Raw genomic sequence first — 25,284 nt, 5'->3', positions numbered from 1 at the left:
GAGGGTCTGAGATTTCATCAAAGTTTAGTTGTATTTGCCCAAATAAGTTCCAAGAGAGGAACTGATACTTAACCTTCTTGATGTATTAGTAGCTGTATCCTGGAACATATACGATATATAATTTGGACTGATTGTAGGGACCTGGCTCCAGACCTCATCGCCATCCACTACCCTGATGTGTTCAGGGACTTAAACGAATGAATTGTGAAAAGTGAAAAAAGTCAAATTGTCAGGGACTCAATTGATACTCTGCACATTTCTCCCATTCATTTCCAGCACAGCCTACTCAGTGGTAAGCTGTTCAGCTTGACAAAAAAAAAGGTGAAAAGCAGTCAAACCAGCGAATATGTAATAGAAGGATCCTTTCAAATTGATTATTACAGAATTAGGACAAAGGTACAGAATGTACTGAGTGGGACATTTGTACCATATCAGTGCTCACTGGTGGACAAATGTAACACACACACACACACACACACACACACACACACACACACACACACACACACACACACACACACACACACCCCGTTTCTAAAGCAAATCTTTGACATTTCTTGAGATGTCTCTGCTGACATACACCGAGTTATCTCCATTAAGCGGATACAAGCCAATATATGCCCTGCTGATATTGACTAAGGTCTAATAACTTGGTTAATCTTTAGTTTGTGCTTTATTATAAAAGGGTTTTGAAGTGTGAATATTTACCTTAAGTACTGTTATGTAGTAAAACAGGTGAGGAAACAAAGGAAAAAGTTATGGATTCTGGCATAAATAATAGCTGCAATAATGACTTAATGCATCCGTCCTAATGGAACTAACCCCATAAAGGATACAAGTTTTCCATCTGAAGCCTATCGATATTTGTGAGTTACATTCACTCACTGGCAGAGCTGGGGGTTAAAAGCTTTAGAGACACAATGGCTGTTACACTTTCCCTGTGTGCTGCCGCTGTTCTCCTGCCATCTTCAGAGCCCTTCAAAATGGCTTTGTATTTAACAAGAGGGGTTTTAAAATCAGCTGTTGAGCTGGCACATTGCCAAAAGATCGGCTGTCAGTCGGCCTGACGGCCCTGGCCTTTAATGGTGACAGTATTCAACTTCTTACATAACTTCTCTGCCTGTAATATTAAAGTACAACAACTTCAAAAAGTGCATGAAGTTTGGAGTAAAAGCTGCCCCACAGTCGAACAAGCGGTGACGCCGTCAGGGCCTGCCGGGAGAGGGTTAAAGCCAAAGATGCAGCATTGATTAGGTGTGATGAATGTGGGTGAAAAATAAATTAGTCTGAGTGTAAAGCCCTAATCCATTATTGCAGTCGAGTGCCTCCAGTTATATCACTGTTAACTCATTACTGAATGTGTTTACATTTTAAGATTTATGTGATTGAAGGCACTCCGTTAGGACAAAATGACCAACAACAAGTAATGGGGAGACACAGAATACGACTCCTGTCTATTTCACATTTATATTTCATGTCTTAAGAGGCTTAGTGGCTTAGTTTGCCAATAAAAATAGGACAGACTCTAATTGGGAGTTACAATAGATGCTAATAGCTGTAAAAAACCTTATTGTCTAACCATTCATATTAATACATTTCCATTCTCTTGTCCAGCTGTCTTCATGTCGGCAAATATTTTGAAAAATGTTAACAAAATATGGCCCTTCAAGATCAACTGCTCGAGCAATTTCATTCTCATATTTCCACAAACCACTTATGCATCATATGTTTCTGATCCCTGACTTTTGTTAATGTCCACTTAAAGTCAAATCTGAACATTTGTTTCTAAACATGTAACTTTTTCTGAAAACATGTGAAAAGACTGAATGTGGCGCTGAATTGTGGAGTTAGACCGTTAAACTGTTTTCCATCCTTTTTGAGTTTAAGACTTTTTAGGCTCGATGATGCACCAGAGCCGTCCTCAGCATAGCCCCTCCCCTAACACGACACAAAAAAATAAAATGAATATTTGTCATTTCACTACCTGACAGGCCGGTTGCTTGGGCCCCAAATGTGCAGCTTGTTGTTTAAGATATTGTGATGAATACCTGGAGACCTGCGCTACCAATGTGTGTATAATGATAATTACATTACATTACGGTCATTTAGCAGACGCTTTTATCCAAAGCGACTTACAATTCAGTATCTATCTACCGTAGGCACAGCTACGGGAGCAATTTTTGGGCTAAGTGTCTTGCTCAAGGACACACTGACATGAGACTAGCGGAGCAGGAGCCGGGGATTGAACCGCTGATCCTCTGATTAACAGGCGGCCCTGCTCTCCACTTAGCCACGGTCACCATAATAATGTAAGCCACTGTGAGATTTACAATAATATGTACATGGGTTATTATTATATGTAATGATATAGTATGATTTGCCTTTTCATCTGAATGTGTTCAAACATAAGAAAACGGGCCATGAAACAGCAACCACTGAGAACCCCGCTGTAGTTAAAGCTCACGGGTTTGTTTTCAGAGACAGACACTTTGTGGTGGTGAATCAATCTACCCAACAGTACATTTTGTTTTGTCGGATTAAAATGTGCCGAGAAAGCAGTTAGTTTCCCCTTAGTCTCGTTGCATTATGTGATGCAATAAAAAAAAAAAAAACACTGTAAACGGCTCGCCTATAGAAAGATAACGCTGTTCAGGATTAAGTCAATGAAGCATCTTCGGATGGACATGCTATATTATATATTCTCAATTACATGCAGTATCTGCTTTCACCAAACACCCTTCCCCCTTTCCTTTAGCTGTCACAACATGACCCTCAATTATCACGCTTCTGGTCAGCGTCCAAGATCTCCGGTCCGATTGTCGGCTGAAAATAAGACAATGCCCTCTATTACACTGGTAGGCTATATGTTCAAAAGTGAGACAGGGAGAGACTGCAAACGGACTGTATAACTGTCACTCAGACGAAAGGAAAAAAAGCATCAGTGGTTCATCATTATCTCGATTTTCAAATCACAATTATCACAAATGGTGCATAGTTACGAAATCATTTCACATCATTTTCATAGCAGACCATCTCAAGGTGTCACTCAGAGAGAACCAGGACATTCTGATGTAGCATTTCAAAATGAAAGCCCTTCAAAATCGCATGCATGAGCTAACTTCAAATCACATTCATGAGACAATTTGTCTAATTTCAGATGGGATTTTAGAGGAAATGGTGCATAGTTACGAAATCATTTCACATCATTTTCATAGCAGACCACCTCAAGGTGTCACTCAGAGAGAACCAGGACATTCTGATGTAGCATTTCAAAATTAAAGCCCTTCAAAATCACATGCATGAGCTAACCGGTGGTTATCCAAGGCACAGCCCCATTGTGACACAATTTCAAACGGAGGGCTGAAGCTCCACTTCCTGCCTTCGTGTTGTATTTCTGGGACGCTTCTATAACTATTTGGGTTGAGTAAAGTTTCCCGAAGATAGATGGAAGCACATTTTTTGGAAGAGTACATGCGACAAAGGTGCAAGGACATATTTCCCGGTCTCCGTCCTCAAGTTAGCTGAGTGTGAAATTAGTATTTTCATTGCACACAAAAGGCCTGCATTACGGCCACTGACTGAGTGAGCATACGTTTTTTAAAATTTTTTATTAGATGGACAAACAGCAGCGTGACATCAGCAATAAGCTGGAAACAACACTGCAGCTTTCTAGACATTGTTGATTCAGAGACGTAATCCTTTTAAAAACGAGCAGATGTGGACTTGCGTCTGTAAATAACGCCGCCCTCTTTTATTCAGCCGTAATAACCTTCAGTCAATGTTGAACTTCTTTTTGATTAATAAAGTGACGTTTCTGTTTCCTCTCTGACTTGCTGGCATTAATAACCGCAGGGTTCAGACAATGAAGTGACTTTCTGATGAACCAGTCATCGGTCCTGTTATTTTCCCTCACAGTGGGAATGACTGCTGCTGGTATTCCATTCCTTTTTTTTCTGCTCCACAATTTCCCTTTCGGTAAAGAGCTACTGCATCCCACGGCGGTCGGCTTTTTCGGGGAGAACAGTACAACGGTATATCCCAAGCACTACATATTCTCTAAATAAGAGTATGAAAAGTTTTTTGTGTGATCTCCCATGTCTCTCACTTCACTTATTTTTTTTGCCATAAACATTGACCCAATATGTTGGCCCGTATTTTGTCTTAAGTGGTGTGAGCCAAAAACTGGAAAAACAGTGTGAAGAAAGTGTATATATATATATATATATATATATATATATATATATATATATATATACATTCCATGCCAGAAAATGAGCTTAGACAACGATGCTGGCAGATGATGGATCATCGGCATCCTTGTATCATTGAGAACTCAACACAGTTTTATGACAGGCAGGATGAATGAGCTCACTAACTGCGCTTTTTGATATCTGTAGCTGTGCATACGTACTATACGCTATACATTATTGTTGTTATTTGATTAAAATAAGTGCAACCTCAATCTTTATGGTATTTAATTACGTTTCATTGTTTACATGCACAGGCAAGTGAATTACGCTGCAGTTCAGCCAGTAAATGGAATAGTTTCTTATCAGCGTTCGCAGACTACACCATATACCAGCAGAGCTATGGCACCAAGCAGTTTTTCACTGAAATTAATTTGGCATCTTTATGCCTAGGAGGCGCTCTTCAGTTAATCAAATCAGTGAAATCAGTTTGCGGCCTCATCCTAGCCACAATAAAAAAAAAGAAAAAAGGAATGACTGGAAATGCTCGTTTGCGCGATATGAATTGAATTATTGTCTAAACAACAGAAATAGTATTCGAAATTGAAATAGCAGAAGCTCGCCAGCCATCCATTGAAACATCTCGGGCTGCGTGTCCTCACTCTAAACCACGTCACTCGTGTGGAGCCTGCCAGGAGAAGAGACATCGGAGCTCATCTCAGGGAAAATTATGTTGAGGCTCCCCGAGGTGATAAAAATCATGCCAGAGCAGATTTTGCAAAGTATATTTCATTATTCAGAAGAAAAATAAACCACCACTGTACAAACGAAATAAAAAGAAAATCAAGGATAGTTTATTAGTACTGATAAGAGCAACATGTTCTACCAGTGCTTTATCATCTGTGGTCACAAACACTGGAGGTTGATTTTGTTTTTCTGCAGTTGCAACATTCCCAGCTATGCAGTTCAAGCTTTTTTTTTTTTCTTCTATATTTCATTATTCTTTTATTTATTTATTGTTCCAAAACTGTGGTCCAGTGGCTAATAGATAAGCATGAAGGTCCTGGGTTCAAATCCTGGTCCTAGTTAGCATGTTCTCCCTTCACTTCTGCACTGTACTGAGATGACTATGATCTATCCAGAGCTGCTTTGATTGCACAGAAGTGGTTAGGAGACGGGTGGATGAATGGCTATTGTTCGAGCGGAATGTTATTAGTTCGGTCTTTGTGTATCTCCTGTACTAGATAAGATTAATAGATGTAGATTGAGATGAAAGGGAAAGCGATCCTTGGCCTGAAAGTCTTGAAGTTTTGAGAGACGCCGCCCACAAGCAAACTAACACCTACAATCTGAAGTGTCCTCTTTAACAGGCTCAAGTCTGAAAGCATTGAAACATGTAATAGACTCGTTGGATTGACTGTAGACTGGAATGTCTCATTCATCCGATTGGTGGAAAAGTACTGCAGAGCGTCAAAGAATCAGCTAGCTTTGGTCTGGATATTCAATACATACGTGTGTGCTGTACATTTTGTTCCACAAAGCAACCTTCCTTCTGCTGTACAACCTTGTAACGTGGAGATGATAGAGGTTGGACGGAGCGCTGCTCGATTCCTCCAGTGTTCAAGGAAAGGAAACACGCCATTACCAAGGCAGCAGACAGGAACCGGCTGGAGGGCACCTGTCTGTGTGAGCTGCAGTGGATTTACAACATCTGCTCCATGCAGCAGAGGATGCCACCTCCGTTTACCACCGCTCCATTCATTATTTCAGACACAGGGAATGAAGCTGCCAACAAATTGCCAATTGTGTGAGCAGAAGATTCCCATCTCACCTTCAGCTTAATGACACTAATACTGAATCTCAGGAAGGGAAGTTATTCGGTGTGTTCAACATTTGTTAAAACTTGAGGCCCAAACTCACTGAAAGCTATAATTGACGTGCCTCATTTGAGGCACTTCTATGTCGCACTGCAGCCATCGGATTTGAAATGCCAGCACCACAGAACTAGCAGTATTTCAGGAAAACGTTGCTACATATATTATAATAACACTTAAGCTTTTTGTGTCACTTTGTTGGAGTTGTTGGGACTACAAAAAAACACTCAGTTGTCCAGTGGTGTCACCGAGTGAAGCTCCTCTTATCTCATAAACAATCTTTGGCTACAAATGGAATTTACGTGACCTACTGCTGGCGACGTTTGTCATTTAAACAAGTGAAAGCGACAGTATTATTATGATGATAAAAATCCTTAGCTTTTGATTTCTTTTGGTCCTTTCCAAAGAGGTTCATCAGCTGCAGAAAAAAAACAGCTATGAATGTTGGGTATTCATTTGACGCTCCACAATCGCAAACTAGTAGTTTGACGCGCCTCATGTGTGTTCGCCAATTTAAAACAAAAGGTGTACTTCAAAACGCACTCGCCAGACGCTTTCAGTGCGTTTGAAAGCTTCGTATCTGAACATTATTGGAGATTTGCAAGCTTTATTATGTTTACATGTGGTCGGAAACCCTCGGCGAGCATGTTCTACATCCGCAAACTTCCTTTACCGCAGCAGTGCTTCACATTCACGTCTCATTAACGGCCAGCGCGTGACGAGAAGTTGGCGCCGCTTTGTGGAGGCCCTTTGACTCCGTCACCACTTGGTCGATCCAAATCCCTTCCACTCTCCATGCCTTGTTAGGTCCTAATTAATTGGATCAAGAGAATGCCACTAAACGTTTGACAGCTCCATGTGAGTGATAACTGTGAAACCAGAGCCACATTCCCATGGATATGCCTCTGGAGAAGAATCACTCCATATTAGGTCCATTGAATCTCTGCCACACACGTCCTGGGGGGATTCAACACTGCTGCTGTGATAAGGAGCAGGGAGACCCTCTTTGAAAGCTGCAGTGGGTTGAGAAGTTATTTTCTGTGGTACCGTGTCATGATTATATATATATATATATATCTTCACAATGGTTAGCATAACGGAATAAAACATATCAACATTAACAGTATGTGTTCAAAAGATTTTCATGAAATCAAACCCCATTTGATCCTATACATACCCTCTCAATGTATTTACATTCAATACACTTTATATAATAGTTATAGTGACTGGTTCCAGCAACTAGCCACTCGGCTGGGAGCGGGAGAAGATCGAGTTCTTTGCTCGCTTCAATATAAGTATAATAGATAGATAGATTCTAATCAATGTTTTATTGTTTGTGGCAGAGTCCGCCATTGTCAATGGGATTCACAGGAAACAACGGTTTTTGATTTGATCTCATTGATGTCAGCTGTTCACTCTCTTTACGTCATATCACAACTGTATTGAGTTACTGCTGACGAACCACCTACTGCAGGTGTATTCAATTCAAATTCAACGAGGTCCAGTTAGGGAGAATTTCCTCATGCAAAGGTCCGGATCATCACAAACATGTCTGACTTGTGCGGTGATTTAGTCCCATAAACATTGAAGTAGCATAACAGTCGTATTAACGTCTGTGTGTAGTCAACAACTGATTATCAAATCAAATAAAGAGATTTTTGATTGAATAATATCTTGAACTGGATGAATTATAAATCATACATACTCTAATAATAAATGTTCTTCCCTCATTTCAAATAAAATAAGGGCTGCATTTAAGAATAAATTAAATTACAGAAAGCTTTTGAAAAATGTGCATCTTAAAATAAAGTACTTTAGTATTTTAGAAAAATGAATTTAACTGAATTGCCCTGCAGCTTTAAACTCAGTTAATTCACGGTGAAGTGATGTCAACCAAGAAAACTAATTAAGATCATTACAGTGAATTCATGTTTTTTGAGATTTTGATCATATTGGGCTCTTAGGTTTATTTTTCTGTGCCTCTGTGTGTAAATCTCAGTCGCGATGCTAATCGGAATACACATATTTGATTTGCTGAGTATGCATCATTTACAACGCGTGTAATATAATGGACGTCTCTTACGCTCAGTAACGGTGCAAAAAAAGAGAAGTCGAGGAGTTTTTCGGCAGCATTGTATGTTCGGGAGGTTGATCCATTGCCTCAGAGGTTGCCGCCGCACACATCGGTTCACAACACCTGTTTGGGGTTACGGAAACAACATGTGGTGATGTTGTGCAAAAAAAACCAAAAGGTCACGTAAAAGCTGATGTTGCTCTTTTTAAGTCATTACCAATGTCACAAGACTATTCAAGCCTAGTCTTGGAAAACAAAGGTCATCTCAGGACTAATATCTCGCTCTAAGCATCTCTTGCATGCTGTTGGAAAGGTTACGGGACAAGACAAAGGATCACACACTGGGACTAACACTTTTTGGACTAATTGTAATCTGAAGTTTACCCACAGCGCACGTCTACGTCTCTCGGTGAAATCACTTTAGACATATTCATTTATCGTATTTCTTGAAATTATAACAGAGCAACCTTTTGGGAAATGACACCGCCGATGTCCGTTATATTGTACATTTAATTACTATTCTTAGGTCATCTTATGGGTTTTATTTCTTCCATTTTCATCCTTAGATATTCGGTCTATTCATCTTTGAGGCCGGACTTTCAGGGGCAAAGTCTATTTTTTGATCAAGCGGGTTAATCGCATTAATGTGCCAATATACATTCATTTTTAAAAGAGATTAACACACCAGGAATCCTTGAGCAGGCAGCTGTGTGTGTGTGTGTGTGTGTGTGTGTGTGTGTGTGGGGGGGGGGACACATACGTTGCATTCAGTATGAGCTAGCCTTGACAGTCTTGGTATTCAGGGACAAAAGGAAAGTAAGGAAAGCAATCTATGTGATAATCATAATACAAATGGCAATGCAGCGCGCAACAAAATCAAACCATGTAGTCTACTGCCGGTGAATAGGTGCTCAGGGGACCTTAGCTACAGAGCTGCAAACAAGAGGTTAAATCTGTACTAGTCTTCTTCTTCTTTTGTCTTTTCCATCATCGTTCCTTACATCCATTAAATTGATATAGGAGACGCACGTAAGATGTGGGTCTACTCAATGTGTGTGGGAATCATATATATACTCATATACATCTGCAGTGTAGTTCCATACACTCTTCTGCTACACCATAAATTACACTAAAATACATTAAATAACGCCAAAGTTAAGTTTCTCTTTAAACTCTTTCCATTTGCATGTTCCCTCTTCTTCCACCACACCGGTGTCTTCTCATCTCTCCCTTTCTTTCTCACTCTTTTTTCTTTCTCTCCTCTTTTTTTTTTCTTCTAACAGCAGTTGAGTGACGTTAGAATACCGTTAAATCAATTTCCTTCCCCCGATCAAAAAGCCAGTTCACCACAACAGCATCTTAGTCAGCTGGTTCTCGGAGTAACTTCCCCCACTCTGACTGTCCATTTTTAAATCGTTCTTATGACTTCAGTGATGATTGAAACACACAGGGCTCTCCTACCAAATGTAACCGTCCTATCCTCTGGTGTTGTAGCCGCCAGCTACTTCTGTTCGGCTTCTGAGAAACAAAAGATGCCTCTAAAAACGACCTCACCCATGAGCCTCCACTGCTGTCATTATAAAAGAGAAGCCAATTTGAGGTGTGAATCATGGGATATATAGTGAAATACCAAACGGAACGTTCATGTTGCTTTATATTCTGTCAGTTTCCTCATATTTCGAGCGTCATCCGCTGACAGAGCCCATTCTGTTAGCCACGCTTTAAGGGACCGTTGTAATCACATCATATCTATACAACCAATTTATGAATACATTTTTTACTAAATCACAAAATAGTTTATCTTAATTTTTCTCTCAAAGTGCACCAGATCAATGCATTTAACTTTAACATTTAGCCTGAAAAATCTCGGGTGAATATTCTTGTATTTTCTCATATTGCTATGTATATATATATATATATATATATATTAAAAAAAGCAATGTCAGTTTTTTCCAATGTTGTGCAACCCTACTTTAGAATGTCTCCAACTAATGCCCTGAAATATTAAAATAACTCCATAGCGTTATACCTAATTTGACCTAAATCCCGCTTATTTGTCCTCATTTTGAAAGACAAAAAAAAGTGGCGCACAGTTAATACCTTCCGTCTCTTCAATCTCCATTTTGTGATGGATCAATGTAGCTGAGCGTTAGCTTAAGCGTTAGCGTGGCTAAATTGATCCATCACAAAATGAAGATAAAACAAAAAGGGAGTTATTTCTGTCAATTACAATTGTTTTTAACAGCCCATTTGCCTCTGCACTGCCAGCTGCTGTATCCTTAGCCTCTGCCTCCTCCACTTTTTGAAAACTCCACAGCTTACCTCCATGCTCCAGAGGCACCGTTTCCTGTAATTTATAATGCGAGCGACACACAAAAACGCCACTGCCATTGGCTGGCTTACTGCCCCCACGGAGACATTGCCGCAGCCGTGCGTCATCACAGTGACCCAACATAGACCATCACATCGCAGACGCAACGGATCGATGATGAAATTTGTCGCTACTATCTGTATTATCTATTTGAATTGATTAAATCGATTCGTTGTCGCGGCCCTAGTCTGCTGTACTGCGTGATTTAACCAGGAGCCTTGAAGTGCTCCAACTGTGAGTCACCTAACATTGTCGAAAGAGAGAATGAATGGGAGGTTGTTTTTTTTTGGGCCGCCTCAAATAAGTCCTCCAACCTTGCAACTTCATTACCACTGTTATAGGGTTCAGGAAAGAAAGGAGACAACTCCACACAAACAAACCCACCGCACTGTATAAACAGTATCATTTGTTATGTTTAAGTATATTTTTAAAACCCCTTTAAATGTTGGAGGCCGTGTTAGACATGTCCGCATGCATTTTAGAGCAGTTCTGTCAAATTACAAATGCATAAAAGCTTGTCATATTCATTTTGTCATTCTAGAAATACACAGCTCGTTAGTCCGTCTCGAAGTACTTTTAGATTCTTTTCCATTACTTTCGCAGAAACACAGCAAACACGGCTAATGCAGTCTCTTATTCAATTACACTTTATCTTAGGTCATGTCTGGCCATACAAGCTCTAATCCAGTCAGTCTGTTTGACTGAGTAACGGTGAATTTCAGAGATGAAATTAATTAGGACATTGTTATGGTTTATTGCCAGTGGAAGTTAAATTGAAGTGACTGAAAAAGAAAATTACAACCATTTCATGCACAGCACTGCTCTCGTTCTACAAACTGTGACAGAAATGTCTAATGAGTTCTGGTCTGAATAATGGATAGCTGTTTCAGTGAGACTCTGTTTCTGTTTACAATAAACAGTGAATAGAGGATGAAGCTGTAGAAGAAATGTAGCAGTCTCTACCAATACCAGCGGAATTCCACAATATTAGATACTGCAGTAAAAAACAGTATATCCATGTACTTTAACATACACTAAGGAAGTTTAACAGGTCAGAAAAAGAAAGAAATGATAGAAAAACTACAAAAAATAAATCAATATGTGGCGACCAATGTTGATACTGTAGCCGGTCACCACAAAGATATCAATACATGGGAAATTCCATATGATACGTTTGCTATTTGGACGAATAAGAACAGAACATTCAATAACACTGAAAGATTACACACGTGGTGCAATTAAAAATGCACATAAATCATTGACATCCGGTTCAGCAGAGCGTCTTTAAGGCCACATGCTCCGCCATGAATCACTCCTGTGACGCGCTAACGAGGAGCGGCTTCGCTGTGATCACATCCTGTGTGCATTCCTACTGTGTTTTTAGGACGGCTCAACGCTTCAGCGTCTGACTGTAAATTTAATCTGACTTCTCCTTGTCAAACATATTCAGAAGTCGCACTACGACTAACGAACTACGAGTTCACCCAGAAATTGCTTGTTTAGCAAATTGCTGGCGTCAAACTTGGCACTCCGAGTGCCTTTTCGGTGTCTCTTATCCCTTTTGCGACCTTTCAGCCGAGTCTTTAAAACAATGAGTCACAAAGACGCCGCGTATCCGAGCCACTGCGGACCGCCGCTGTGGTCCCACGGGTCGAGCCTGATTGACAGAGTCCTGTGCGCTGGAGTCTATCTTAATAGGCGAACATCTGCTCACGCTGACCCACTTTTCACTTTTTTTTTGTCATCTTAAAGTTGACTCTAGGTGAATGATAATTTCCCTGCACTGATAATCTTGTATGAAGTGGTTTCAATGTGTGTGTGTGTGTGTGTGTGTGTGTGTGTGTGTGTGTGTGTGTGCGTGTGTGTGTGTGTGTGTGGCAAATGGAGACGCAGAATCAAACTGAGACGTTAAAGGCTGCGTTATAAAGGCCACGCAACACACCGAGATAACTTACAGCTAAAACAGACGAGACAATGGTTTCACATGGCTGCTGTATAGTGTGCATCTGGACCCATAAAATTGAAAAAAAGACAGCAAAAGCCCTGCGATTTATTACCTTAAAAAAAACCCCAACAACAACACACTATGGAAATTGACAGGTTGCGACTCTTTATCGCGGCGGAGGCAAGCGGGCAATCAGCTGAAAAAGACCCATCTTCAAAGATTCATGCGCGAGACGCTCTCGTCGCGGCTGCTTCTGCCGTACGACGACACGACAGACGGGTCTCGAGGACTGGAGTTCACGCCGGCAGTCTGAGCGACACAGAGGACTCCGCTGTTAAAGGGTCTCATCAGTAAAAGTGCCCATCAATCACCGCGTTGGAATGCGTGGCCCCTCCCCACTGTTGTAATGACTCTTGAGCGACAGCAACAGCTGGCAGGTATTATGGTCTTGCCACAACATCAGAGCCCGACAGAAGGTTAACACTTAATCACTTTAAGGCGGCGCTGCTACTGTTCCGTAAATATTCTCCATGTCGCTTGTGCGAAGCGCTGGGAACGGCGGCCACAAGGCACACTATTGTTCTTCTCTGAAGGAACCAGCGGGGGAAGTTACACTTTAAACCAATCAGGTTCAGTATTTGCTCTGTGTTTGAAACCCGATATTTGAGAAAACCCATCATTTGTATGTTTGTCTGGCACCGGTCCCGCTCAGTGGTGCAGGCAGACGGACAGACAGACAGACAGACAGACAGCACTTTCGCACTGAGAGAGAAAAACACGATGTGTCATGCTCTCCCTCTCTCCCCTCTGCAAGCAAAGGACGATATGCTGATAAGTTAATTGCAACCATTACAGACAAATAGCCGAGGCACTCGTAATGTCACAATTTCCAAGTGAAGATAAAGCAGTATTTGTTGTGTGACATTGAGACTGAACTTGACAGGCCTTCACACCGACATACAAATAGGCCTGCGCACACATATACACACACACACACACACACACACACACACACAGAGAGAGAGAGAGAGAACTTCACTCATTCGCACTTACATAATCACAGCCTTTATTATATCTGGGAAAATGAATTAAATTGAACTTTTCTGACTATAGTGGAAACTGTTCTGCATATCAACTGTGTGTGTGTGTGTGTGTGCCTGTTCAAGCGGGACTGTTTATTCCGCCTCGCTTTTCTGTATGAAAGGTTGAGTGTGGTGGGTGGGGGGGGGGGGGGACAGAGATCTGTGTGAAAAGGACAGCCGGCAAGACGGAACGGGTGCAAAGTTTTGACGACATGTTGAAAAAAAATAAATGAATTCTTGCAGCGGTTAGCAGCTAACCTACAGCGACCGACAACGGCACCGGGCTTTGGGCCACAACGAGGTTCGGGAGCTCCTTACCCACGGAGCAGGGGAGCTCAACGCGCAGCTACAGTTATTCTTTAGGATGCGTGTCGCTGCACAATGTCATTTGTTTTGTACGTCAAACTGGCACCAAGGCTGTCGTGTTTAACGTCTCGCCTCTTTTTGCTCCTGTGATGCCACACACTTCAAAATCAACTTTGCGCCTATGTTGCGGAGTCTCTGTGTGAATGGGGGGGGGGGGGGGGGGGGGGGCGCTAATGGTTCTGTATCCAAGCTGGCAGGGTGCCGGCTTGGACACTCAAGTGCTCAAGTTATTAATAATTATAATTTGCAAGTCACCGTTATGAACAAAGCTTGAAACTATTCGGTACAGTCCTGTGAGCCGATGGTATTCCAGCCAGGAAAAGGCACTGGGAGTAAGAGAGCCAGTAATTTCTCCAAAATCACAGACTTGATTAAATCATTTCCTGTTTTTGTTTTTTTTAGGCCCAATATTAATTGGTTCCAGATTCTAAAATGTAAATGTTTTCTTAGACTTCTTGATACTAAACTGAATATCTTTGTTTTGTTTTTCGGATATTTCATAGACTAAACAATCAAGAAAATAATCTGCAGATTAATCGACTTGAATTTAGCAACTAAGAAGAAGTTACATGGTTTATGAATTATGTAAATTAGAACAACAAAATTGTGAGTTTGGCTGCATTAAAACACACCTTTGTTGTACGGAAACTGAAAGAGTCAGACGTAGAAGCTGCTTCCCAGCATGGACAGATTTCTTTACAAAAACAACCCAAAGGGCGTTTTCACATTCAGCCACCTCCGCATGGACGTATTCTTTGATAAGACTGAAGGCCTGTGTGCAGCTACTGTTAGCATTGTTCATCTAATCACCTAAACCTAAAGAGATGTTCTTCACTGCTGCTACTTGACATCAATGTAATGTTTTTTTGTATTGTTTGTGTTGCTGAGATTTGCTCCCTGGAACTGTAGTGAGCAACAGCGAGTCCATTCCTACAGAGCCTTTGTCCTGTAGTCTTTCTTGTGGCACAAGAACAAAAATCACGCTGTGAATTTGTAGGATGGTTGTTTCTGTGTGTCAGCGGGTGGGTGATGTTGTGCCGAACTGAATTTCCGCACTTGGCCCACTACAGCCTGTCGGTAATATGAGCTTCAGGTGGTTCAGAGAGCTCTTGAAGAACACTAACACCTATATATATATATATATATATATATATATATATATAGGCTTCTGTTTCACTTCAGTAACAATAACGGAGAAAGGAGAACTACAGGTGTAGGTTCAAGACTGCACAACCGAACAAAGGCGTCCAATATTTCTTTTTTGTATCAGATTAATAAAATCTGTTTTCACAGATATAATCTTTGTAAGTTAGGCGGTAACTCTTTCTTCTTGCGGGTTAAGATGTAACAGGTTATGTCAGTTATTGGCTTCTTCAGCGATGTCAATTATGTTAAGTGTTTTGTAATTTCCATTTAGGCAAAACTCACAACTCAAAAGCAACAGAACTCTGAATGAATCATGTTACATTACGGGGCATGCTACTCCTTTCTAAACTTTATTTTCATTTGTATTTAGGACCAATGAACACCTACATTTTATGTTCTTTCTTAATACTTGTTCCCTTACATTGCCAAAAGAGTGAAAATTGGTAGAATTGGTATCCCTGTTAATTTTGTAATACCGTGATATAATACCATCACCGCAAAAACCCACAAACATACTGTGGTATAAATTTGAGGTACTATGGCCCCGCCCCTATTGTACGTACATCCATCTGTGTAAGTAAAGAAGAAGATCCTCCTGCAGCATCAGAGCAGTGATCCTCAAGTACACGCAGCTGTAGCTATTTGCAGCACACACGGTCTTAATTTATCACAGCGTCTGTAAATCATCAGACAGCGATCATCATCATCATCATCAAACACCAAATAGGCAATGAGGCCGATTTGATGATCGGGACTTTAGTTTATGGCACTCCTGTTGAAACGAGTTTACAAAGTGCTTCACAAACACGGAGATAAAAAATGATGTTGGCGAGCGACGAAAAAGACGACAATAAAAGCAATAAAGTTGAGCAGACAAAAGCAATTATGAGTTTAGAAATGTGCCTTTGGCAATGTATAACAGGTGAAACAACCTCAAAGAATAATATTGTATATTAGATCTCCCACTTTATTAAATTCCACTCGTGTTTTCCTGTTATGGAAAAAAAGAACTGTACGTATGCTTATATCGATATCGTGATATGAGATTAGACATTGTCTTAGATTTTGGATATCGTAATATGGCAGAAGTATTTTATTTGGCTATAAATGCTGCATTACAGTAAAACATGTCATTTTCTGAAGTTCTTACCAGACTGTTCTGTCATTTGTATCCACTTTACTGATCATTTTTAATCAAAAATGTCATTGTTTCAATACATATATGATTTTTTAGGCTGAATCCTTATGACTCGTGATCCCCTGACTTTTCATCTAGAAGCACCAGAAGGTCAATGACTATCGGATGGATTGGTAGAGACACTCATTTCCCTCTCAGGACGAAATGTAATCCCTTTAGTGATCCCCTGATCTATCGCCATCATCTGCTCAGTATTTTAATTTGTCCAATACTTAATACCTGCTAAATGAATCACAGTCCAATCAGCTTCAGCTGAACTTTGCGTCTGTTGCAAATTATCCGATGTTGAACACGGTAGACATTATACCTACCGTGTTGAACCATCAGCATGCTTCCTGTTGAACCCTGCAGGCAGGCCTGTAAGCTCCTCCCCTACAGGCAGACTTGTAAGCTCCTCCCCTACAGGCAGGCCTGTAAGCTCCTCCCCTACAGGCAGGCCTGTAAGCTCCTCCCCTACAGGCAGACCTGTAAGCTCCTCCCCTACAGGCAGGCCTGTAAGCTCGTCCCCTACCCAGTCACAGCTGGATTTAGTCATTTAGGCTCTCTTGAACAGGTGGGTCTCGGTTCGCTTCCGAGCGGTTTGTTTGTGATGTGAAAGCAAACAGACCAACCGCAGGATTTTAGGATAGCAGATATGTGATTTTAACGTGATTCCAAAAAGCTTAACTATTAATAAATCTATCTTCTTATCGCGAAATCTGTTCAGGAAGCAATCTTATAATTGAGATTCACCAATCAACGGGCTGCCGATTGAAACCGACGATGACCCGTCTCTACCTTCTAGTCATTATTCAGAACAATTCGGACGATTTGCATTTATAGTAGCCTAAGCAGGTATTTCTTAGTGAGCCCTTTATGACACCAGAGAACATAAATATACACATAAGTGGTATTACAATACTTTTATCAGTCATCAGAATGTGATTTCTTCAATCGCCGAAACTCTTCAAACAACAAAATGTCAGTCTGAATAACTTTATATTTACTCTTCAGTTTGAACAGTAATTGGACCAGAACTCAAGTGCAACAATGAATAATGTTTTTCCCCAGCAGGTATAACTAAACTCCTAACCCGAGTCCCGGCAAAGCTGTCGCTGATAAGAGATTGATTGATGTCGCAAATTAAATAATGCTCCTTTAAATCCCAAAACTCCTCAACTACCCGCCTCCCTGGCTTTGCAAACGTTCTCATTTACAAACTAAAGATCAAACTGGTTTTCAAAAAGGGAACAATACAATGAGAACACACACACACACACACACACATACACACACACACACACACACACACACACACACACACAGACTCTAGTTGTTACTAGTCGGCTCAGACCGACATAGGCGCTCACTGGAAGCAGCGATTCGAGTCATGAATAACAACCACCATCCATCTTCGGTGTGTTCACAAATAATCTTTTTGTTTACAATTCGCTCCCTTCAGACGGCAGCCTTTGCATTATGGGATCAATTTGTACGTGTGTGTGGGGTCTTTTTTTTTTTTCAAACTGCAGAGAGAGAATGTGAAATTCAAGAATAAAGTTTTTTTCTTTAAACACAGGAAAGAGAGATGTTTGAAAAGAAGACATGCCTGTGTTGATGCATGGTGAGAACATCATGCTCCTGCCTCTGGTAATGGGGAGAGATTAATAAGAAGCATATTTGTCATCGTGACAACTAGATGTAAGCACATGCAAACATAATCAACGAGAGGCATGCTGAGGGAGTTAACGCCGTGACATTGGGTTTATTATCAATTCACTGCAGTGGATTTAGAGGAGCAGGCGTATGACATATTGTTTGTTTTTGGGAGTTGAGTGCCTAGTAATGATTGGAACTGGCTGAAATTATGCATATTTGTTATTTACTGAAATGTCACTTATTATTATGTTTGTGTCCATGTCTGGAGATGGGGAAAGCAGGGCGAGTTCAGGCTCGACTTTTTACAAATTGCGAGACCGTCTCCTCTCTCCGGCCGAAGCTCCTCTTAGGGAAAGCGTTTGATTAAAGTCGAGGGTGGTGAAAGGTGAGGAGGGGAAAACGGTTGTTAAGTAACTAAATGGTTTGTATTCAGGACCTGATGCTTTCTTAGAGACGTGAGACGGCAGCACTTTGAGGAATACATGTTCTCAGTGCATTAAAAAGACCTCGCAGTGTGTGAATGTGGTGTTCTGTGGTGTTCTGTGGAAGCATGTTTTACCTCTGATCCTTAAGATTTCGGTCCTGGTTCGATTTGACGACACCCTTGGTCAGTTAAGTGCAGTTCAACACGTCCTATAGCTGTTCCGTCTTGTTCCGTTACTCCCTGCATGCTGAAAAAAAACACCATTATCTTGTTTGAAAGAGGCATTTTTTCGATATACAGTCACAGCCGGTGGCAACTTTGGTGACTATTACATTGTTCTTTCTGTGACTGCTTCACCCTGGTTGAATGGTTTCACTATGAAAACAGCAGCAGTCAGTCATGTTTGCTTTTGAATTAGCAGTAAAACAGCTCTGATGCAACTGTGGGAGAGCAAACCGTAACAACGAGGCTGATAGCAATGAGAGAAAATTAGAAACAGTAGCTAAACGTGGGGATGGACATGTACAGGCAAAGAATAGGAAGGTTACAGAACGCATGGTTCAGTCTTATGGTCGATATGTAAACTTGACCTTTTCTATTTTTTGCCTCGGTGGCACTTGGTTGCAGCCTAGAAATAAGTTAATTGCAGTTTGCTGTAAATAGAAACGTCTCACAGGAGCCATTTTCAACGTGCTTGTGTTGTTGATTCTTAGGACAATATGTTTGACCTATTGAAGCTATAGCTACTTGTCATGGTGGCAGGTGACCTGATTTTTTTTTGTCTTTTTTATCTGCAACAGCCAACATTTACCTGTATTTGGCAGGTGGCAGATGCTAATTTCGCTCCCTGTGGGTAATGATCACGATTGTACTCTTTCCTGGCAGCTGCATATCCAATCGTTGCCAATAAATTCCTTTTAATGTACGCGTCTCTGATTGAGCTGTTGTCGCTGAGAGCGTTTGATAGCGTGACAACTGTTTTTTTGTCATCAGAGTTCGCAATAAATCATTAATATGGCATATATGGCATTTTCTCTTAGTGAAGGTTGAAAACACCCACTGTTGGAAAATTAAAAAAAGTAGGTGTGCGTACCACATATCTAACATAGTATGATTGAAGTGCTCCTTTTTTCAATACTTTGAAGTTGAATTACCGTGCTTTTCTAGGTCTTCGTGCACTTTTTTTGTTTGATGTCTAACATGAAGTATGAGTGGAGCTGACGTTGCTTCATTTTTACTGTAGATGGATATTTTCAGTCTCATTTTGCCAAATTCAATCTACTCTGCTTTGATATCTGAAATAGCTAATTTTGTCCCATAAAAGCAAATGATGTTGTCTTATGTAGAGTATCAGACGGCAACAAGTTATCTCAGAGAAACACCGGCTACATCTCTGCAAAGATGACACGAGTAGAACAGTTTATTTTCACTTACGCCAGTATCTTAAATGTTGAGCTCCCAGAAGTTGTCACTTATAAAGCAAACTATGTAAATAGGACACAAAAGGACACCCGGCTTTCACGATATGACGAACTTCACTTTTCTCTCAAAAGGCAAAGTGTTATAATTCAGGAGCTGACTGTGGCCGGCAGGAGATCAATAAAGAATAAGCCAAATTTAATATGCACTTTGGTTTTTCATTAAAGTGTGTCACTTCTGACCCTTTACATTTAATGACTTTTTATAAAGTGAATTAAAATGCCGAGGCACATTTACGCAAAAACCTTTTTTTGGCTCAAGTTAATATTTCAGAAAGATACACATCTGGAAAAGTGTAGTTTTAGTTGACAATATCTGTGATTGATTAAAGCTTCTTTTACTGCGTAACTTGCTTGATAAGCTGGGTGGCAAAAGCAACATGAACTGAAGGAAGACTAGTAGTGTTACAAGTTACAAATACATATGTTAAAGATATAGATATTCAGCTTTAATTGTTGAACAACAGCTAACTGTAACTCCGTTTGCACAGATTTCTAGACTGCAGACAGACACAGTGAGTGACAAGCTGGTGAACATAGCGGCGGTTAAGAGGCAGATGTTCAGATGTTGAGTAGAAACTTGGCAGAAACTCCAAATGAATGATAATGCTGCTCTGTAACTGCTGGTTGTGTAAATAAGCAACTGTTTGCTCAGAAGATCAACTTGAAAGGTGACAAGTCAATGCTTTGTTGTCGTAAAAGTTGTTCCTGTAACAACGTTCCAAAGTTTGAGTTTTCTAGCTGAAAGTATGCAGAAGTAGCTCTGTCAAAAAAAAAAGCCACATAAAAAATGTCTTGATGTTCCTGAACATCCGTTGTATCGGTGGTTTAAAAGGCGAGGCTGCTGGTTTTAATCCAACTATCAGGATCATTTCCAAATCTCGCAGGAGCTGTATTAACATTGCGATCGTTAAATATCAGCAAACAACTACTCGCTGTGTAAAGATATAGTGGAGTAATGTCTACTAGCCAATCAAAATGCTGACAAATCTCAAATGTTGCACCTTTAAAGAGCACTGCAACAAAGGTGATAGTGATTAAGTGCACCAATAAATTATCATTTTCCTCCCACGCCTCACTTCTTGGTAGGTATATACGAGTTAGGGCTACATTCCAGCTGACTTCATTAAGTTTCATTTTCCATTTTATCTCTCCTGAAGTGGACCATTAAGTCGGTGCGCGAGGGTAACTGATCAGCTAATCTGCCCCGTGATTTATGTGGCAGGGAAACTGAGGCCTTAACCGAGCCTCAGAACACATTGATTACTGACATGGTTAATTGGCTAAACCCACTGGTACATAGAGACGGGCTTATTGGAAATGTCAAATCAAGCGGCTCATTTGCATTCATGATGTATGGCGTCTATTCCAGCTTCTGCCCAGGCAGCACAAACTCCCACACATAGCAGGACGGGCCTGGGAACTCTGCCTTCGAATTTGCAACAGACCATCTGGCCTTGGGTCGGACATTGGCCTTGGTTTATTTATTTTTTTCCCCAGTATTCACACGCCGGTATCGGATGCACGTAGCTGACATGTGCTGCATAGAGGATGAGAGCTTAAATAAGTCCTGATGTGGGTGAGACTCAGTTCACCTGTGGGGTTTGATTAAAGATTAAAGGCACACGTTATTGATGGAATGGTGTTGACAAAAAAAGGAAAATATGTTAGTTTATTACTTTCTTTCTTGGAGTCTCGTGCGTGTGCGTGTGCGTGTGTGCGTGTGCGTGTGTGTGTGTGTGTGTGTGTTTTGAAGATCAAAACAGTAGCTGAGACCAATTTTGCCCAAGAAACATCTTGAGTGTTAGCGGATGTAAGCAGCATGAAATGGAATATTTTTGAAATTATCATCAAAACCACACTACGGTAGAAAACAAACAAAGGGTGGTACGAGTTTAAAGAGTTTGAATGAGGGGATCTTGTCGGCTTATTGTGGGTCATGCTTAGGAATATGTTTTTAGAATAACCTGAGAACACAAATGTAAAAAAAACCAACATACTTTGAATTCTAAAGACAACTCTTGAGTAGCAATAGCACCATGTTGTTTTTATTATTAATCAGATATACATAGGGAGTGAAACATCATGTAAGACGACATGTGAACGTGTCACAAACACTAATTGACAGCAGGGCTGCAAAGAAAATGGCTCTTTTTTTTCCAGTAACTGTATAATTAAAAAAAAAAAATACAAAAAGAGCACGAGAAGAAAGACTTGAAAGAAGAGTGGCAGCTCTTTTCAAAAAAAAAAATCCTCCACCTCCACAGCAATTAACTCCAGCAAGGGTCTGTACTCTATGTGGCTTATGAGCTATATGACAAAAACATCTGCAATGAACATGCTAATTGTTTCCACTATTACGCCTGGGGTCAACATCATGATGCATATAATTATGTTTTTGTGAGAGCTCCTATTGCTGCATATCACTGTTACCAGCTGGTTGGGGGTTTTTTTGTTGTTTTTTTTCTACATCCATCAGACAGCATCGTGTTCTGGGTTATTGCAGAAAGAGTCAGCAGTGGCGGGAATCACAAGACACAACGGGCTTGTCAACATTTAACCGAAAACCACAATCTTTGTCTACCTCAACCAAAGTGCTTTTCTGCACGCCTGCGACGACTCAAAGTCAAGCTACGCGACGGGAGATTAAAACCGCAGCCTTGTTAATTACATTTGAATTCAATATTAATATGCCTCCATGTGCCAGCTGTTGTGATATATACGAACAAAGAGCCGTAACATCGTACGATGCACTCATAATGTATTTCCACTTGTCACCCCCCCCCCCCCCCCCCCCCCCCTTACTTTACTAACAAGTGTGCTACAACTACCGGTACAGTTAGCATAGACGTGACTTAAACATACTCTGCGTCCCAAATGTTTAGCCAAAGTATTTATCCTGCCATCAAAGCCCAGCGATGCACGAGGAAACCAGCGGCTCCCATCTCACCAGCTGTTCTGTTGGCTCACTGGGATCAAAAAACTGACATGGTACTGGGCTTTTCACCACGGCAACACATGAATAAATCTATGGGCCTTTTCACTTGTTCTCTGCACACACACACACACACACACACACACACACACACACACACACACACACACACACACACACACACACACACACTCAATATTCCAAGCTCTCTGGCTCGCTGAATAGAGTTGCAGCTGAACTGAAGGGGTCAAAGCTACTCATGATAAGGTGAGTCAGTCAGAATCAATCAGAGCATGGTTTAGCATATGTATAAGTCTGCCACTCACATTATATTCAGCATGCAATAAAAAGTCATGGTTTCATAACTTTGGTGAGAAGTTGGTGAGAATAGTTCCAGAAATTCAGCCCCGCAGGCCTGGTTGTGAGATAATGGATCGTCACAGAGCCCGTTATCGGTGTAATGAAATAGAGCCACGGAGTTATCAATTACATAGAGGTAATGGGTCAAGATACTTTGATAAAAACAGCTCATACAAAAACTGTTTTCATAACAGTCAAGGTTAAAAAAAATAAAATCTTGATAAGAGAAATGCTAAATGTGTGAGGAGGAAATATTGCACCACCGACAAATCAGTTGATCTGCTTTATATAATACTCTGTTTTTGTGTTTTTCAACGCAAAGAGAAAGGACAAACATATATATATATATATATATATGCAGTCACTTACCATTCATCAGCTTCTCGGTTTAACTCACTCAATCTTCTAATTAGCACTAAACACAAAGTACATTTGATGGAAATGTGAATTAGTTTTTTGCAGGTATCTGGTAATAAACTAAAGTACTGGACACATTAAATGTTGACCTGATGGAAACACCATGAATGTCGACCTCTTGTTAGCATTACATAAAAAAAAAATCAGGGGATCACTATAGTCACAAGGGTTCATCCTCTGGGGACAATGAATGCCTACATTTCATTGTGGAAGCCATCCAGTAGTTGTTGGGTTTATCTTTGTCTGGAACAAAGTGGTGGACAGACGGACGGACGGACGGACGGACAGAGAGACAGACAGACGGACAGACAGACAGAGAGAGAGACGGACAGAGAGACAGACAGACAGACAGAGAGAGAGACAGACAGAGAGAGACAGACAGAGAGACAGAGAGAGAGAGACACAGAGAGAGACAGACAGACAGACATACAGACAGAGAGAGAGACGGACAGAGAGACAGACAGACAGACAGAGAGAGAGAGAGACAGACAGACATACAGACAGAGAGACAGACAGACATACAGACAGACAGACAGACAGACAGACAGAGAGAGAGACAGACAGACGGACAGACATAGAGCCAGTCCGCTACGGTGCCTAAAACCATGAAATACAAACGACACAGTAAATCTGTCTTGACCCTCATCCTGAAAACAGTGGACTGAAGACGGTCCATCACACAGCATATTTTGGATTCCCTCTCAGAGTTTCACCAAACTAAAGATGCAGGATGCATCTCGAGTTCTGAAGCAACTGTTCCACTGGTTGTTATGGGAGCCGAGTGCAGTAATGATGCCTGCTGGAGAATCTCACCTTGTGCATTCTCGCATTTTCAGACGTACACAATAAGCCCCCCAGCTGATTTAACGTAATGCTTAATATTCCCTTTTTCCCGGTCAAAATGTTCCCCGTTTCCCTTTCCTGCTCTCATCCTGTCTTATTCCCGACATTCGGGTCAGAATCCAGCAGACTTCTCCATTATTCTTCATTTCCCATTCAATCCGCACACACCTCATCTTTCTGCCATCTGTTGTCTCTCCCGCAGCTCTGTTGGAGGTTATACTGGCCGGCAGAGACTGCTTGGTGGCTGGAGACTCGTGCTCGAGCGATGAGACTTGTAGCCCACGTCTGCGGACTTTGCGTCAGTGTGTGGCGGGCAACGGCAGCGTGAAGCTGGGGCCCGGCGCCAGGAGCCAGTGTGCCAACGCGGTGTCCGCCCTGCTGTCCAGCCCTTTACATGGCTGCCAGTGTAAGCGGGGCATGAAGAAGGAGAAGAACTGCTTGAGCATCTACTGGAGCCTTCATCAGTCCATCATACATGGTCAGTGAATAGCACTTGTCTATACTGCTAAAACCGAATCCGTACAAATCAGAACTTTTGTTTTATTGTCATTCCACAGGTTGTTACAATACTCACACCAATGCTTGTATTATTCTTTCAGGGCTCAACCTGGTGGAGAGTTATCCCTATGAGACGGTGCACAGGGATTACGATTATGTCCGCTTGGCTTCGATTACAGCTGGCAAGTTCATTAAGTTTCACTTTATTTGATACTATTGTTCCCTTTGAAGAAGTTCTGTTCTAGCACCAACACCACGCGACTCGACTGAAACTCCCTTTGGACGCACGCCCAACGCTAACAGAGGTCCCTTCTGTTTTTTTAAGACGCTGTCACACAAATATTATCATTCATCTGAACACAATTCCAGCATCCAGAACGATAATTGTTGGATGGCATCCATATTCATTTGCATGACCGTCAATGAATATTGATGCAGGAACTTTGCT

The 25,284-nt window shown here is 41.2% G+C and overlaps 1 protein-coding gene across 1 annotated transcript in view; it reads left to right on the top strand.

The window, feature by feature from the left end:
• gfra4b (GDNF family receptor alpha 4b) overlaps window positions 1-25,284 on the top strand; it is a 38,562-nt gene that overhangs the window by 3,547 nt on the left and 9,731 nt on the right. The window contains 2 exon segments of the mRNA XM_068715150.1: window positions 24,541-24,816; window positions 24,938-25,018. Coding sequence (XP_068571251.1) covers window positions 24,541-24,816; window positions 24,938-25,018 — 357 coding nt within the window.

Source organism: Cebidichthys violaceus, unplaced genomic scaffold (assembly GCF_023349555.1).
Source record: "Cebidichthys violaceus isolate CVI_PGR_0920_01 unplaced genomic scaffold, fCebVio1.0.p SCAF_2, whole genome shotgun sequence".
NCBI lineage: Eukaryota > Metazoa > Chordata > Actinopteri > Perciformes > Stichaeidae > Cebidichthys > Cebidichthys violaceus.
The sequence above is the reverse complement of the archived record's forward strand: the minus strand, read 5'-3'. Positions and strand labels throughout refer to the sequence as shown.